A 19,621-nucleotide genomic window follows, 5' to 3' on the forward strand; every position below is an offset into this window, starting at 1 on the left:
TGTACATGAGCACCAGAGGGGGACTTTGAAACTGTGTTTAACAACAAGGAACAATACGTGATCAGCCTCGTTCTTGTACACCACGTATCACCACGCCCGCTCAGGTTCATCCCTTCCACAACAGGTTTACAACCGCATCACAAACACCGCATCTGTAGTACCTGGGCTCTGTAGAATCTCCGATCAAACCACAAGGAACTGATAACGTGGGGCTGGCATTCGTCCCCAGAGACCATTGACATCGACACCTCCGTTGACAGTTCGGCGTCAACCATCGTCAATGGCCTCAGTAGTAAAGGAAAATTGTCGCTTTTAGACTCCTGACGGAAGGTCGCGTGTCAAATGAGCGGTATGTCCTCTACTGCGTGCAAGAAGTGGACAGATTTGGAGGTGGGTGTGTTATGGCATGGCAACCATCTCACACAGTGGAGGAACGGATCTTGTTAACGTTATTCTCACAGCACAACGTTACTCTGATGAAATCATTGGACCTCATGTAATTCCGTTCATGAACAATCAAAACGTCATCCACCAACAACACAATGCCAGACCACATATGACTAGACTGACCATGGCTTTCCCAGCTCAAAACAATTTCCAGGTCCTTCCCTGTCCATCCTGGTCACGATATCTATCATTCCGTACCTCAAACGTTGCCAGCTTTCTTTTTGGCTTGCGGAAGGATTATCATAACACTCCAAGACCTGTCATCAAGAATCTGATTCAGTCCATGGGAAGGCGATGCCAAGCAACAATTATTTCTGGTGGAGGTCAAAATTGTAACTGAGTTCGTGTGGCCATGACATTATTTAAGTTGTTGTCTCCCTTAACCAATAATTGAATTCGACCTTGCACCCACTTCTGTTCATGAATCTCTGGACTTGCTCACGCTCATGATGTCAATCACTGGATTATCTGGTCCATACTTGATCATTTACAGACCGCTGTCATATTGCTGAGTGCGGCGTTAAACAACAAACAAACAAATCATACACACTTGATGGAATTTACCTATGCATTTCTTTTTTAGTAGTATATTTAGCTGTGAATACAAACACTACAACTAGATGTATTAATATATTTATTTGTGATTGATGTGAACACAACCATTACAATTAGATGTATCAATATATATACTAGTATCTGCGACGGATGTGAATACGTCCCGGGTTCAAGTCATCAACAGTATAACTGAAAAATAAGAAAAATATACTTGTAAATACGCAACTAGGTTTTGTTAACAATTAAGGGAATTAATAAAACCTTCCATTGTTAGCAAAATACATCATGACCTCCGTCAGATGCCTCTGTACTAGTTCTGTGTTTTCAGGTATCCATAATTTACTTTTCTTAGAAGAAGAGCGCTTTTGTTCAAACAGAGTCTATGTTTACGGTCACTGATGCAAGACATAATATATTTTCAAAACACATCTTTGCAGGACACATTCAGTGAACAATATGTATTTCTCTAAAATTTGATGCCTACTTTGAGGCCCATTTTTTCAGTATTCCAAGGAACAATTTCTTTATTCAAAAACATCCCAGAATATTAGGTGGTCGACCCCAAAATGCAATTCCATTTAAGTTAATGCTCTGGCTACGTGTTACTATATCCTGATCGAAAAGTACGAGACACTTCAGATATGTCTACATGTGTAAGGAGTAGTACATACCTGTAAGTAAACAAACGGTCATCCAGATAGTCGATGACGGCTCGTTGTATCTTGTCAATACCACCATAGCTGTGGTGACCTTGACCGGTGATGGCAGTTATTTGCCCACCTTTGTAAAAAATATAACATGCAGGTACATATATGGATTCTTTATGTTATAAAAAAACGATTGTATAGATTGCATCACACATTTAGTATTGAATCCATTACATGCCATACATAACTGGTTTATCTCCGTAAGACTGTGTGACTAGCGGCAGGACTTCAAACTTCCAATAGTCAACTTTCCCTTTATGCAGGGCAATATTACCTGCAGCCCCAGCCCTTGGTGTCTACATTTCACAACTTTTGAGGTACAATGTAGCATGCTCTTTCTACCAAGAAAAACAAAGAAAGACAAATATATGTAATTGTATTTTACATAACAAAACATGCAATTTCAGCACATAATCACAATTCATATTACAGATCAATATATTCTAAAATCATTGGTTAACGTATCTTTTCGATATTCTGCTTTATTACAGGAACGCCTTGCAATTATCAACTCTAGGAAGTCAAACAAAATATGCTTGACAGTGAACCTATCATCACAAGTGATACATGCAGTAGGTTCTACCTTGTTAGTTTGTGACAATTGCCAACAGGAAATTGTTGTTAAAATCCCTTTCTCTGTCTTCACTGACAACGTTAAACAAGGAACGTTGTGTATGGAAACAAACAACATGAAATTCCATGTAAACCAAACACGAAAAGTATGGACTTAAAACGTTGCTTTTCCTGCAGTTTGGAAGCATTGTTTCAGGAAGATAGAAAACGTAAATGTTAGCATGTTCCTTATGAATCACTTACGGATATTAAGGTTCTGCTCTCACGTATTAATCGCATCACTGACGGAGGGACCTGAATCTGATTGATTGTAAACTATACCATCCTCCATTTCGAACTGTGCGTTCACTGCAAAAGAATTGTAAAAACATCAATTCCATTTCACCATCCTTCCTTCGGAGTCATGAGAGAGAGAGAGAGAGAGAGAGAGAGAGACCTTGGATTATCGTAGGATCACTTGCTAAAATGCACATAAAAGACCTTCCAAGAAGACCAAGACCAATATGGCGTCAGAGTTAGGTTCGACCGTCATGTAAATGAAATATTGCTGAGTGCGGCGTTAAGACACACACACACGCACGCACGCACGCACGCACGCACTACGCTGTCACAGCATCAATCAATAACACTGAAATAATGTTCAAGCGGCTTCAAACACAACTCACTCACTCTACACCTTGTTTCATCCTGAGGTCCTCCCATCCAAACACTAAACTGTCGCTGCTGGAATCGATATGACTGACATATTGTTCACAGCAGCGTTAAATCCAATACACTTTATCATTAGTAATATTACTTACCCATCTGGAAGACAGAAGAAAACGATGATAATTATGACCAACATAAAAACAGCCAGAAATATCACTACCTCCACGTCTCCCATTTCGAGTTGAATGTGACGATGAAATATCAAGCTTTCTTGTTCCTGGTATGTCCCGCCGACTTGGGCGCGACGCACAAGTAACCTACATAATGCAGGATTATCTGAGTGGGCTATATATATATGTGTGTGATAGTTCAGCAAGTTATTATGGCCTTGTGTAACGCACTTCACAAGACCACGACAACGCTGCATATACCGCATTTCTTCAAATAAATATGGTTGCGTATGTCTTTTCCATACAACACGCAGTGACACCGGGATTCACTAATATTACCCACGGTAATTACTTCCTTGCATATTGTCATTGTGCTTTACTAACGATCACGTCGCCTAGGCTGTAGACAACAACTCAAGAGGTATGAATAGTATACAGATGTGAGAAGTTGAAAATATCAATAGACAGACAAATTGAATTGGGTCGCATTGACAAAGATAAACTAGCCTCAAGTTTAAGGGTTTATTAACTCTGAGCAATAACCAAACTGTAGTATTGATTTAAAGCAGTGAGCCGATGTAGTCTTTGCACAGTCTCCCTGCTCACAGTAAGCAGATAGCAGTTGAACACACAGCGTGAGATATGTCAAACATGCGATTAGCAGTAGTAGAAGGAAGGAGGGGGGAGGAAGGGGGTTTATTAGGGTGTCACACGCACAACATGTACAAATATAATTGATACACAAAAGACATACAAAGTGCGTCCAGTCTGATTATAGGATTATGAGACACTTTATACAATAGAAACGTATATACATATTATGGGTGAGGTGAGAAGTTTAGATAAGAATGCAGAAGACTCACAGGAAACAATAACAAACTCCTTGATTCAATGAAGACGAAAGTGTCAATAGCCAAAGAGGGAAAATGTAATGATGTAATTAAATGATCAAGATCATCGCTTATATTTTGACGATTCAAGCAATTTTTGAGAAACGTTTGAAGTAAACAAATGTTACCTCGTCGCAAAGAGCATTACAATTTTGATTGTTTTCTGCACAAAATAAATGAAACCGTAAATCTCTACAAAACTGCACTGTAGTAAAGAGTGACATTCATCTTACTCAAAATCTTACTCAAAATCTCAAATAGTGACATAGAAGATTTGGAATATCTTCCTGCCTCAACAACAAAGGTAAAATTCCACATCTAAACTTGGCTTTTATATGGCGATGTTCTCCATACATATTTTTGTAAAGATAGAAATCAACAGTAGGTGTACCTTTGATTTTCTGTAAGTTCGTAACAAAGTTCGTAACTTATTTCCATTTGCACTTGCCTTATCATTTTCAAAGCAAAGCGTGTCATTTAACTCTATCATCCTGAATTAAAACGTTTCTAATACACCCAACACAGCGTTTAACGCCCCATCTAGTTTCCAGTAAGTGATTACAGATAGATACTGATTCAAAAGGTTCATTATGTCACTATCCCAAGAAGTAGTAAAACATCCAGACCATCGATGAATTACATTAGGCAGGCGATCTTGCTGCATAGACTTAAATCTAAAAAGATATTTGAAACATTCAATCTTCTCATTCAACATATCTTCTCTTCTTGCAAGAACAGGTGCAAAGCGTGTCATTTAACTCTATCATCTTGAATTAAAACGTTTCTAATACACCCAACACAGCGTTTAACGCCCCATCTAGTTTCCAGTAAGTGATTACAGATAGATACTGATTCAAAAGGTTCATTATGTCACTATCCCAAGAAGTAGTAAAACATCCAGACCATCGATGAATTACATTAGGCAGGCGATCTTGCTGCATAGACTTAAAACTAAAAAGATATTTGAAACATTCAATCTTCTCATTCAACATATCTTCTCTTCTTGCAAGAACAGGTGCATATTTATTTAAACCAAGAAACATTCGGGCAGCATTATTCGGCACAACTTCAACCCCATATACTGGCACCATAAACAACCTGGTTCAACCAGCCACTTACATGTATACAAGTTCATTAATATATTTAGTTTACAGACCAGATAACCCTCTCCTAGCGGACTGACATAGCTCTTTTGCAGTCTTGTGCATTTGCAGATATTCGTTTTGACACAATTCTTGATACCAATAATCCCTATCAGAAGAGAGGGGAGTATTGCCACACTAAAACTGCTAATAAGATGTAACAGTTTTCTTCTAAAATTAACAGTTTTGATTTTGTCATCATTAATACTGATATGCCATTTTAAACACAAAGTACTTACAATATATATCAGTGAGAGTTTGTAAAACTTCAACTGGTACACCATCCAGACCAACAGCTTTGCCTTTCTTGGTGTGTAAAATCGCTCATTCTCCCTTCTGATACGCATATTCAGCTCGAGCAAACAGACTGCACGTACTCTGTACCATTACTTACACGTTCACACACTTCGTCCTAGGGGACTTCATCAACCGAGCTGTTATCAATACCGTTATAAAGCGTGTTGTTTTGAGTGAGCCTTCATACCCTGTAGGTGCCATAAGAATATTGCCGAGTGCGGCGTTAAACAAACCCAAAACAAACCCACAACACGCAGCTGACACCGTGATATACTGAATCACTGTAAACAGCGGCGCTTTCACATGAGCAACATTTCTGTATACACGATCCCATTGTTTGTCTAACACAACAATGCGCTCTTTTTTGTATAAACCGGTAAAGGCGAATTACTGTCGCACGGTTTCGCGCAAAACGAAAGTAAAACGGATCAATCGAGTTTCGTTGAATCAGCGATCTTTACTCACCTTTCTTGGAATTAGATGAATCAGCTGCTATTTTTACTCTCCTTTCATGGAATCAGCTCTCACTGGCGTTTTGTTGAAACCTATTATAAGAGTGTTCCATGCGATACACCCAGCATGTTTAAACAGGACGGCAACGAGGTCAAGCTGACAACACTGTGCTTCGCTTAGCACATGTATAAGGTGTTTCAATCATGTCCGATACATTGCCCTATTTTGTTTTGTAAGATATATGCTCCCTTGTTTTTTAAGCAGAACAATTGCCTTTCCTTTGCATGTGTTTGTGTTGAGAGCCAATAATGATGCAGGATACGGTGGCCTTTTCGCGAACACCTGGTATCATTACTATTTGATGGTGTTTTATAAAGACATACTCATGATCGTACAATCGACTCTACGTTTAGCAGAGATTTCTTATGATTATGGAAAAGACTTTGTCCCATTCATTTCAGTCGTGTTTCCAAAAATCAATTCATGACTTCTGCACTATTTTTTAGCAGGTATATATGAATCGATCTTACAGTACACATTTGTCTATAAAGATAGTTGTCGAGTCACCGAGAAAAGCAGGAAGATCTAATTGACATGTTACCTAAAATACGCCCAAATCCCATTTGGGTCACATGAGCAGTACACCCTATTGATTAGACGTAACTCGCAAGATAGACGATTTACGATACCTTGAGTAAACAAGATACAGTTCCCTTGACGTTCGGTTCATGGACCCTACACTGATATATGTTATTGACTGCATGGTGACCGCCCTCTTTTTAGTAGAATTCGTGACTATGCAGTAAATAAACACTACCACTTGATATATCAATATATACAACTAAAAAAAGAAACGCAATGCAGATTAATATCATGGAGGGGGTATAGACAGTATGCATATATTGTTTGTTTGTTTGTTGTTTAACGCCGCACTCAGCAATATTCCAGTTATATGACGGCCATCTGAATATAATGGAGTCTGGACCAGACAATCCAGTGATTAATATCATGAGCATCGATCCGCGCAATTGGGGTCGATGACATGCATCAACCAAGTCAGCGAGCCTGACCACCCGATGCCGTTAGTCGCCTCTTCCGACAAGCATAGTTACCTGTTACGGCAAGCATGGGTTGCTGAAGACCGTGAAAAATTCCGGGCTAGAATAGGTCTTCAGCAACCCATACTTGCCGTAAATGGCGACTATGCTTGTCGTAAAAGGCGACCAACGGGATCGGGTGGTCAGGCTCGCTGACTTGGTTGATGCATGTCATCGATCCCAATTGCGTGGGTCGATGCTCATGATGTCAATCACTGGATTGTCTGGTCCAGACCCGATTATTTTACAGACCGCCGTCATATAGCTGGAATATTGCTGAGTGCGGCGTTAAACAACAAACAAACAAAACAAAAACAAACTATAATAATGTACCCCGGCCTGTATGCATATATTGATAAGCAATTGTATTTTTTTTTTTGGTGATTACGATTTTGGATCCTTTTTCCATTTGATTGCAGCTCCAAAACACAACAAAAATCAAGTTAATGCAATAAAAATGAGTAATGTCACCTGACGCAGAATTTGCATGTGCATGCACGCCTTTAGCAATAAAACCGCGAAATTGTACTGTTCTAGCAACAGTATTAATAAGCACAAACAAGTTTGAAGTTATGCCTAGACTCATTGAGGCTCAGCGTAAGAGGTGAGGTGAAATTGAGTTTAACGTCCTGTCCAAGATTATTGCACATATATAACGAAGTTCGGACTGATGCCGATTTATAGTGCTACCCACGGAGATACCATGCCGCAGTTTAACATGAATACCCCACTCTCAGACACAGTATACTGACTCCAAGTACCATCTTTTAACGTCTATGACGCGGCCTGGGATCGAACCCTGTACCTTCTGTTCTCCGGGAGACGCTCTACCACTAGGCCACGGAGGCGGTCTCCTCAGCGCAATAACGCGATTGGACAATATCGAGACCGCCTTTGACAAGGAGTCTAAACGTGTTCCAGAGCACTAGAGGGGGACTTTGTAACAGTGTTTAACAACAAGGAACAATACGTGATCGGCCATGTTCTTGTACACCACGCCCGCTCAGGTTCATCCCTTCCACAACAGGTTTACAACCGCATCACAACCACCGCATCTGTAGTACCTGGGCTCCGTAGAATCTCCGATCAAACCACAAGGATCTCATAACCCGAGGCTCGCATTCGTCCCCGGAGACCATTGACATCGACAACATCGACACCTTCGTCGACAGTTCGGCGTCAACCATCGCCAATGGCCTCAGTAGTGAAGGAAAGTTGTCGCTTTTATACTCCTGACGGAAGGTCGCGTGTCTAATGAGCAGTATGACCTCTACTCTGGAAAGAAGTGGACAGATTTGGAGGTGGGGGTGTTATGGGAACGGATTGTGTTCACGTTATTCTCACAGCACAACGTTACCCTGATCATTAGATCTCATGTAATTCCGTTCATGAACAATCAAAACGTCATCCACCAACAACACAATGCCAGACCACATACGACTAGACTAACCACGGCTTTCCCAGCTCAAAACAATATCCAGGTCCTTCCCTGTCCCTCCTGGTCACGATATCTATCATTCTTTTTGGGGCCCGCGGAAGGATTATCAGAACATTCCAAGACCTGTCATAGCTCGCTGACTTGGTTGAAGCACGTCATCAATCCCAATTGCGTAGATCGATGCTCATGATGTCAATCATTGGAGTCCAGACTCGATTATTTACAGACCACCGTCATATAGCTGGTATATTGCTGAGTGCGGCGTTAAACAACAAACCAACCAACCAACCAACCTGTCATCGAGAATTTGATTCAGTCCATGGGAAGACGATGCCAAGCAACAATTATTTCTGACGATGGTCAAAATTGTAACTGAGTTCGGGTGACCTTGGCGTTATTATTCATGTTTAAGTTATTGTCTCCCTTTACCATTAATTGCATTCGGCGTTGAACACACTTCCGTTCATGAATCTCTGTACTTGCTCATATTTTCATTCATACACACTCGATGGAATTCACCTATGCATTTCATTTTAACAATATATTTAGCTGTGTATATAAACACTGCAACTTGATTATTAACTTGTATTAATATATTTATTTGTGACTGTTGTGAACACAACCACTACATTTAGATGTATCAATATTTTTAACTCCGACGGATGTGAATACGTCCCGGGTTCAAGTCATCAATAACATAACTGAAAAATATAAAAAAATACTTGTAAATACGCAACTAGGTTTTGTTAACAATTAAGGGAACAGAAAACCACCCATTGTTAGCAAAATACAGCATGACCTCCGTCAGATGCCTCTGTACTAGTTCTGTGTTTTCAGGTACCGTATTCGACGTAATAAGCGCCCACGGCGATAGTTGCTAATATATTGGCTAGTGAACAAACCCAATGAGCACCCCTTCCGATTGATCAATGTACACAAGACTTTTTTATTCGCGTATAATACTCACTTGTGTGTTATATGCATCCTTTATGGGCAAATAAATTCTGGAAAAATATATCTGTCGTATATAAACATTTCAGGCTGTCAGCATACACCACAAACTTTATCTTTTAACTCTGTTTTTTTTTCACTAAAATAATATTCTAATAAGAGCCCCCCATTTCTAATTTTGAGAGCGCCCTGGGCGCTTATTACGTCGAATACGGTATCCATAATTTACTTTTCTTAGAAGAAGAGCGTTTTTGTTCAAACAGAGTATATGTTTACGGTCATTGCTGCAAGACAATATATATTTTCAAAACACATCTTTGCAGGACACATTCAGTGAACAATATGTTTTTCTCTAATATTTGATGCCTACTTTGAGGCCTATGTTTTCAGTATTCCCAGGAACAATTTCTTTTATTCAAAAACATCCCAGAATATTAGATGGTCGACCCCAAAATGCAATTTAATTCAAATTAATGCTCTAGCTACATGTTACTACATCCTAATCGAAAATTACGAGACACTTCAGATATGTCTACATGTGTAAGGAGTAGTACATACCTGTAAGTATACGAACGGTCATCCAGATAGTCAATGACAGCTCGTCGTATCTTGTCAATACCACCTTGGCTGTGGTGACCTTGACCGGTGATGACAGTTATTGGCCGACCTTTGTAAAAGATATAACATTCAGGTACATATATGGATTCTTTATGTTATAAAAACGATCTCATAGATTGCTTATACATTTAGTATTGTATCCATAACATGCCATACATAACTGGTATGGTATGGTAGTCTCCGTAAGACTGTGTGACAAGAGGCAGGTCTTCAAACTATATTACCTGCAGCCCCAGCCCTTGGTGTCTACATTTCACAACTTTTGAGGTACAATGTAGCATGCTCTTTCTACCAAGAAAAACCAAGACAAATATATGAACTGATAATAAACATAACATAAACATGTAATTTCAGCACACAATCACAATTTATAACGCAGACCAATTTCTTTATTTTGAAATTGGTTAATGGATCTTTTCGCCTTAAGATTATCAACTCTTCGAAGTCAAACAAAATATGCTTGACAGAGAACCTTTCATCACAAGTGATACAAAATTCTCTGTCTTCAATGACAGCATTAAACAAAGAAAGTTGTGTATGGAAACAAACAACACAGAACGTCCAGTTAGGACGATCTGATCTATAATCAAGATCTATATTGTGATAAATCGGATCTTATATCGCGAAATGCATCAAATCACACGAGCACCTTGATTAAAAACATGAAAAGATTGGGAAAATATCTTCTGACAACTAGTTGGCGATGCACATGCTTTGCAAATCCTGCACTCGACCGAAATCTGCACGACAGTTTACGAACCGGATTTCGATTTCGTTACGCGGTTTTGATTGGACTATGCATAGACAACACAGAAAAGAGAAAATTCCATGAAAAACAAAAATGAAAAATTAAAGTGTGGACTTTGAAACACCCTAAAGCACTTGTTTAACGATGTTTTCTTCGGCCGTTTGGAAGCAGTGTTCTTAGGAAGAAAGAAAACGTTAATGTTAGCATGTTCCTTAAGAATCACTTACCGTAATTAAGGTGCCGGTTTAACATGTCAATCGCACTACTGACAGAATTCCCACGGAGATCGAGTGTGGGGTACCCGGTAAACCTAGTTGAATCTAAACTTATCTCTGATCCATTAAATTTTCGAACTGTGCGTCTGCTGCAAACAAATTGTACAAACATCAATTCAAAACTAGTCAGTCAGAAGTGAATGTATTCCTAATTTGTCTTGACGGAATTTTCATGTGATCCATTGTATTCATAGTAGTCTAGCGTTTACTTCATAGATTACATCTAGCGTGGCCTCAAGTTAAGAACTCGGAGATTGGTGTTCATCTCCTTCCTTGGATTTTCATAGGATAACTTGCCAAAACTGCACGTTAAGACCTTCCAAGAAGACCAAGATGGCGGCAGAGTTAGGTTCCCTAGGTTCCTTAGCTGAAGAGACAGACGAGCAGATTCATGGCCAAAGCCTCAACGCTGACATGCTCAAGTCCTGGCTGAACAACACCAACGGCTGTACCAATCAAATTATTGACGGATACTAACTAAAATCAACGGACACAAGTGTCTACTCCGTGCCATGAAAATGACACTGATAGTCTGGTGTCAGGGCACGGTGGGGACCAGCGAGGTACGTCATTCAAGCTTAAAGTCGCAGGTGCCAGTGATTAAATTAAGCTGAGCCGTGCCTGCAGGGGCGGCATTACCGATCACAAGTCAGATCATGAACCTGAAGATGCAGTTGCTGACTTTGTGGACAACATTTCAACTGAGGACGAAAATGAAACTGACAAGGATGTCATTAAAGTAGTAATATCTTTTTGTATTTTTTGTTTGTTTGTTGTTTAATGCCGCATATTCAAGCTATATGACGCCGATCTGTAAATAATCGAGTCTGGACCATTCAAATCCAGTGGTTGGCTTCATGTGCATCGATCAACGCAAATGGGACCGATGACATGCATCAACCAAGTCAGCGAGCCTGACCACCCGATCCCGTTAGTCGCCTCTTACGACAAGCAATGTCGCCTTTTACGACAAGCATGGGTTGCTGAAGACCTATTCTACTCCGGATCGTCACAGGTTGAAAGTAATATCTGAATTGAAAGATTTTTTCAAAACCCAAGACAAATTTGGACCCAATTGTAAAGATGCCCTTGGTAGAACACTAAACGAAGGACTCAGATCCCAGCCAAAGATACACCTGCCAAGACTGGGGATAGGTGCAACAAACCTGAGAACTGCCCAAATGTGTCCGCCCCTTGGGTGAACAGTCAAATGTGGATTGAAGCAAAACCACACAGCATATACTGACTTATGTTAAACTGCAGAAAATACAAAACCTTTTTGCTAAGGCTTTCTGCCCTGTACTTGAGTTGACAAACGAAGTCCTGAACGCTTCAGAGGACAAACATTAACATGGAGGGCCCAAACAGTTGGTCAAAAAGTCATGCGATTCTTTACGACTGATGTCTGGTGCCATTGTTGAACTAACGAACCACAGAAAAGTCAATTTCAACTTGACTTAAAGGATGCCTTCAAAAAGCTCTGCTCACGTGCTAAACCCGTCACAGATCAGCGGAAATGACCATGGTAAACAATTCAATGACATCACCGACTCTAAAACATTCTTGGCTTGGTTGAAGGACTGCAGTAGCAGGCAGGCGCAATCGTCATGGAAACCTCGAGCTCCATGTGCTGGAAAGCAGCCTTATCTAAGAAAGAACTACTGACGACACCATGGACAGGGTGAGCAAGACGGGCGTTTTTCACTCCCGGCCCTACTTCGAAACGAAAGGAGGCTACCCGCAACAAGGCAAGGCAAATTCTAGAGCTGAGGTGAGATATGCCAGTGATATGCCAATTGCTGAATACAACAAACAATTTTGAGGCTGGGAAAACCAACTTCTGGGACTTGAAAGATCTTACTATCAAGTTAGTTGTATGTTCATTTGATTCATGTAGACAATACAGATTTTAGAAATCAGTATTTAGTGATTTGAATAGCTGATATTCTTAAACAGTCAAGAAGAGGACACCAGGTTAGAGTTTGTGTTCTCTAGCTTCCCTGACAATGACTAGCTGTGCATTCCCAAAACTATCCGACCATATCTGGACTTCTAGTTCAGTTAGAGGAAACGAAACAAAACTGTTAGGGACTGCAGAGGCCACAAAAACCTGTGTGCAAATGCACGATTAGTTACAGACCACCGTCATCCACCTGAAATATTGCTGAGTGCGGCGTTAAGACACACACTAAGCTGTCACAGCATCAATCAATATCACTGAAATAATGTTCAAGTGGCTTCAAACACAACTCACTCACTCTACACCCTGTTTCATCCTGAGGTCCTCCCATCCAAACACTAAACTGTCGCTGCTTGAATTGATATGACTAACATGTTGTTCACAGCAGCGTTAAATCCAATATACTTTATTATTAGTAATATAACTTACCAAACTCGAAGACAGCAGAAAATGATGACAAGTATGACCGAGATAACAACAGCCAGAAATATCACTACCTCCACGTCTCCCATTTCGAGTTGAATGTGACGATGAAATATCAAGCTTTCATGTTCCTGGTATATCCGGAAGACTTGGGCACGACGCACATGCAACCTACAAAATGCAGGATTATCTGAGTGTGATATATATATATATATATATATATATATATATATATATATATATATATAATGGTTTAGCTATTGCGTGTCATTACACACATGTACACACACGTTGTTATGGCCTTGTGTAACGCACTTCACAAGACCACGACTACGCTGCATATACCAGATTTCTTCAAATAAATATTGTTGCGTATGTCTTTTCCATACAACACGCAGTGACACCGGGATTCACTAATAATACCCACGGTAATTACTTCCTTGCATATTGTCACGGTGCTTTACAAACGATTACGTCACCTAGATTGTAGACAACGACTCAGAGGTATGAATAGTATGCAGACGTGAAGAGTTGAAAATATCAATAAGACAGACAGATTGAATTGGGTCGCATTTACAAAGATAAACTAGCCTCAAGTTGAAGGGTTTATTAACTCTGAGCAATAAACCAAGCTGAAGTATTGATTTAAAGCAGTGAGTCGTACACAAAAGACATACAAAGTGCGTCCAGTCTGATTATAGGATTATGAGACACTTTATACAATAGAAACGTATATACATATCATTGGTGAGGTGAGAAGTTTAGATAAGAATGCAGAAGACTCATAGGAAACAGTAACAAACTCCTTGATTCAATGACGAAAGTAAACGAAAGTGTAGATAGCGAAAGAGGGAAAATGTAATGATGTAATTAAATGATCATGATCATCTCTTAAATTTTAACGATTCAAGCAATTTTTGTGAAATTAAAATTTGGATTGTTTTCTGCACAAAAGAAATGAAACCGTAAATCTCTACAAAACTGCAGAGTAGTAAAGAGTGACATTCATCTTACTCAAAATCACAATCACAATATTTACAGAACATCTCAAATAATGACAGAAGATTTGGAATATCATCCTGTCTCAACAACAAAGGTAAAATTCCACATCAAAAGTAATACCTCCAGCATCTTCCGTGGAAGGTGCCCTATGAATATTCATGAGCCAAGTGTTATGCTAATAGACATGCATGACATCACAATGAGAACGGCGTCATTATGCATGAATGTTTTAAGAATGTGAAGAATGCCACCTTTGTTAAAAAATGTCATAGTTGAGGAATTCTTTAGGCATGCCAGCTATTTGGAATTCTTTAGGAATGCTAGCTATGTGGAATGTAGTCGGGGTAGATACCTTTAGATGTATACTAGAATGATCGTCATCAAAGGGAATGTCACCCTATCGTGAAAGAATGAAACAGTCCTCGATCTCTTGATATAGCTACTCAATGAATAAGTAGAATGTCGTCATCGAGACGAAGAGGAGAATGTACGAGTTCATTCACCATTTGATCATCAAGTCGACTGCGAGGAAATATATATTTTTTGTTTTGTCTTACAAAATACAGACGCACCTTTCATTTTTTGAATGGAAAAAAGTTGATTCAACCAATACCATCAATCATGTTGACTAGAATTAATGAATAAAAAGAATATAGTTTAAAAAAAAATGTTTCTCTACTTTATTCACGCAGTGATATATTTCGTTGTAAAAAGTAAGTCTTATTCTCATTTTCAATCTCAAATTCCAACACTGTGTTATATTTCGTTGTAAAAAGTAAGTCTTATTCTTATTTTCAATCTTAATTTCCAACTCTGTGATAAATTTCGTTGTCAAAAGTCAGTCTTATTCTTATTTTCAATCTTAATTTCCAACTCTGAAAGATTTCCTTCGCTCATATCGTACAGACACAGCACATTCCTTTATGGATAAGGCTTTAGAAATAATTCTTTTAATCGTCGTAATCCATGATTCAACCAATACCATCAATCATTTTCACTAGAATTAATGAATAAAAAATAGTATAGTTATCAAAAAAAATACTTCTCTACTTTATTCACACCGTGAAATATTTCGTTGTCTTATTCTTATTTTCAATCTTAATTTCCAACTCTGAAAGATTTCCTTCGCTTATATCGTGCCGTAGTTTCCCATCTAAACCCTAAATCTGACCATACACGTTCTTCTTAAATGATATCTGGTTCACATCCCATATTATTCACCGAACATATGATAAATGAATGCAAGTATGTTGTAAAAGCTAGGTTGAAATGAAACATCCCAAGTTCTTATTAAGGATACATGAACAGTTTCAGAATATTGTTATCTCACCGATAGTGTTTTCCAAATCCTGTTGAAATTCACGAAACACATATCTTCCGTGTAGCATTTATCCCTTATTCCACAAGGCTTTAAGAACTTTTACCCACCTCAACCCTATACTGTGATGTACCACCGTAAATAGTCTTACAGAAATAAACGTCCCCCCTTATGGTAACCCATGTTTAAGTTACAGTACCCTAGTTAGAGATAATAAGTTGGTATGTACTCTGAAAATAATGTTTACCTCATCCGATATCCGGCTGTATGAATGGGCGTTGTACTGATTGACCTAGATGGATACATTACCTCAGGCATTCCTAAACCCTGTGTGAATTAAGGCTGCTGCTTTGGGAGACAGTGTGGGTCACACGTGTCGAACAAATGTTCTATCATTTTGAAAATGGTATTCATTGAATGAATTGAAATGTCACTCTGAATAGTTTATCCAAAATTCCAACTTTCTCTTCATGTTGAGTGGCTGAGCGAAGTGGAATGTCACTTTGAATAGTTTATCAGGAATTCTAAAGTTCTCTCTCTTGGTGCCACGGGACCATATATAGTCCCTCACTTTTCACACCCGCATAGTGACAAGGGACCATATATGGTCCCGAGGAAATGCCCTTTTTAAACTGTGAATTTTGATATTTAACACTGAGTGCGCAAAGTCAAAACTATAACCATCATCACCCAAATCATCTTAGCTTTAACATCGTGTAACTCATACTTTATACAATGCTAAGGATTGCGAAATATGGCGAGATTAGTAAAGTAGCTACCGCTCTTCTCGGCCTTTTTCTGCCATGTTTGAACACTAAGCGAATGACGGCGAATTTTGATTAGGCACCCATGTCACATACACGTAAATAATTTCAGACAAAATCCTTGTTCATAAGAAAAAATATGACCTGAGTGGTCAGAAAGACATATTTTTCCCAACTGTATACTTATTCACGTAAATACACGTAGCCAGGTCCACTTAATAGTCACAACACACATCACTTGAATTTAATGTCTGTTCATTAGTAGAACCACTTATAAGAATTTGTGAATGACAGGGTTAGATAAGGGCGGCAGTTCACTAGCCTGCCTCTGACAAGAAAACCTGAAAGCACAAAAAAACAATTAGATAATGACTTAGCATCAGATAACTAACAAATATATTCTGACATTGTACTCTAGTGTAGCTAAGCTCAATAGTATTAATGACAACACAATTCAAAGTACCAACTACATAATCATGATAATACCAGTAAACATTACATACTGATTAAAATAGCCTGTGAAATATTGAAGCAGAGCATAATGTCTTAACCTATAATTAAGACATCTAATCTAGTACATGTACAGCTAGGCTATATAACACAAATAACAAAGACAATTCATCCCTCTCAAAGTACCAGAAAGATAATGGCAACCAATATTACATATTAGTTAAATGGCTTGCACAATATTGATACAGAGCATAACGCCATAACCTCTGTGACATCTGACCTTTGACGCTGATATTCATCTACATGAAAGTTTAGGCCTATAACTTCCATAAAATACCTGACAATACTACCTAGACTAGAGATATACTGACTTAAGGATGCTATCTGATAATATACATCAACATTCAGTCACGAAAATTAAATGCCATCTTGCTACAGACATTTAACTCTAATTATGCCAGCTAAACATCACGCATGATGTCATCCACTCGATATACATAGCTGTGTGCCTCATTTACCGGCAACACAGCAGTACGCTGGTCAGTCTTATGTCTTACATGGGGCAGTTAACTTGTGCTGATATCTACTTATACCAATAACAACACTGAAACAGTAGCTTACAGTGTTTGCCATTATCAATCAACTCGTAAACATACAAATACCGCTAACGTAAGAAGGGAAAATTGACCTTGCGGTACCCAAAAGTCTAACTTTATGATAAACACTAAACTATCCTGCAACAATGTAAAATACCTATGTACATGGTCCCAACACATCATTATTTAGCAGAGGAATAAATATAGTGATTATTGAAATGCTTACTTGGAATATCTTGAGGCAGAAAGTAAATCAAGCGGCGTACTTGGTGATGGGTGTTTTATAAAAAAAACTCGGCCAGGCAATAACAACCGAAATGTGAATCTTAGTTTGTGCGGAAACGGAATAAGGAAGATATTATTAAAACTTAGATTCCACTTGCTCACATACATTTCTGTTCAGTCCTTTACGAACAAGTTTATTTACACGTTTTTTATATTTGTATCGACTATCGGTAAATGGCGGGATGGTCGGTACACATGAGAAAACGACAGTGTATATTTCCATTACATTTTTGACGTTCATTGAATGAAATTTTAACCATCATCATCCTAATCATCTCAGCATTAATATCGTGTAAATCATATTTTATGCAGTGCTACGGAACGTGAAATATGGCGAGATTATAGTTAAGTGGTTACCGCGCCTCTGGACCTTTTTCTGCCATGTTGCACTTCATGCTAATGACGGCGATTTTTTAATTATGCACCCATGTCACAAACACGCAACTATTATAATATCAGACAGCCAATTTGAAAAAAGAAATCCATAAGACTTGTCAGAAAGATTTACTGTTCCCCACTGTACAGTTATTGGCGTTAGACTACCAACGTTTAGTCCGCAACGGAAGTTTTTTTGTTCAAATATTGCATAGTATGTTTATCAACTATTTGTCATGGCGATTTAGCTCCGCGCTAGAGACGAAACGACAGTGCAGATTGTCCTTCTGTTTATGATGTTGATTTACAGAAAATATTCAAATCAAAGATATGGAAAGATAGCTATGATCGTTAATATTATGGTGGTTTAGTATATATTTAGGGGCAGGAAGTTCATAATCAAAACCTAAACATTCAATGGCCAAGCCCGAAGTGATCGACAGGGCACGTTCGCATCATATCTGTGCCGCGATTTCTTCTCTACCGGTTGCCCTACATGCTCGATCTCTCGTTTAGACAAATAACTGCTACCTTTTTCATATGAAATGACTTAAGAGTCATGTGTCATAGCTCAAACTACCCGACCGTGTGAATGACTTGCCCTAACTGTTTCACATTTTGTCGCAAAAGGAGATTTCAAAAGTGTACGTGGCCACGACATCTAACGTGAGTCGACGCCATATTGTAAACAAACTGTGTCAAGGCCGGTTCCGATTGTGGTAGCTCGGTCCCCGTTTCTGTCGATGGTACACCCGATACAAACATAATACTCCTGAAAACATTAACATAACTTCTACAATGATGACTGCAATACCTTTTTGCATTAATTTTGGATTAACCGCTTATGGATACGATGTGCTTTAAAGTTCGATTTGGATTTGTTTTTCCTTTTATTGAAACTGTGATGATGGCGCTATGATTGGTTTGCTGAAATAGTATTTTCCGTGTGTCAAATGTACATCGTACATGCTGTGATTGTTCAAGATAATTGATAACCAATTGTGTATGCATATATATCATCAAATACACATTACTAATCTCTTCAGAAAATAGAATATATTATCAGCTAGTATATTCCAACATTCTGCCATGGATATTAGATCTAATATTAATATTAGATTTACAAATTATTGATGTACACTGTACTCTCGATTAACGTATGATAATCTATTTCAAGTCTTCAATTCTTATTTGATATGCCATCTGAAATGTCAGCAATGAGTAAACTTAATTCTATTTCGTTACAATCTGCAATTTTATACGAATAGGCTTATAGACGGTCGGTGATTTCCCGCCGCTGAATTTGTTGTCTGGACAGGTGCGCGTGATTTGACCTCGCGTTCTGTGACGTGGATGACGTCAAATGAAACAGCTGATCTAATGTTGTGTCTTTTTTTGTTTTTGTTGTTTAACGCCGCACTCAGCAATATTCAAGCTAT

General features: G+C 38.8%; 1 protein-coding gene and 1 long non-coding RNA gene across 3 annotated transcripts; both read right to left on the reverse strand.

Annotated features, from left to right (window-relative positions):
- Window positions 1-1,064: 1,064 nt before the first annotated feature.
- On the reverse strand, window positions 1,065-17,871 carry LOC124114832 (NEDD4-binding protein 2-like). 2 transcript variants are annotated; one of them, XM_048387497.1, is made up of 5 exons: window positions 17,749-17,871; window positions 13,399-13,563; window positions 10,962-11,098; window positions 9,927-10,035; window positions 1,065-1,191 (listed from the first exon to the last, which is right to left on the reverse strand). In XM_048387497.1, the coding sequence occupies exons 2-5, from the start codon at window positions 13,479-13,481 to the stop codon at window positions 1,137-1,139; spliced, it is 384 nt and encodes a 127-aa protein (XP_048243454.1). In that variant the 5' UTR covers window positions 13,482-13,563; window positions 17,749-17,871; the 3' UTR covers window positions 1,065-1,136. The 2 variants fall into 2 exon arrangements, with proteins under 2 accessions (XP_048243454.1, XP_048243453.1); XM_048387496.1 differs by lacking the exon at window positions 17,749-17,871 and adding an exon at window positions 15,960-16,116.
- On the reverse strand, window positions 1,789-3,990 carry LOC124114834. The gene is made up of 3 exons (XR_006857903.2): window positions 3,083-3,990; window positions 2,526-2,630; window positions 1,789-2,047 (listed from the first exon to the last, which is right to left on the reverse strand). It is a non-coding gene; the product is annotated as an uncharacterized LOC124114834 (long non-coding RNA).
- Window positions 17,872-19,621: the final 1,750 nt, after the last annotated feature.

The sequence above is a fragment of the Haliotis rufescens genome, unplaced genomic scaffold (genome assembly GCF_023055435.1).
Source record: "Haliotis rufescens isolate VD_foot unplaced genomic scaffold, xgHalRufe1.0.p SCAF_7, whole genome shotgun sequence".
Classification (NCBI taxonomy): domain Eukaryota; kingdom Metazoa; phylum Mollusca; class Gastropoda; order Lepetellida; family Haliotidae; genus Haliotis; species Haliotis rufescens.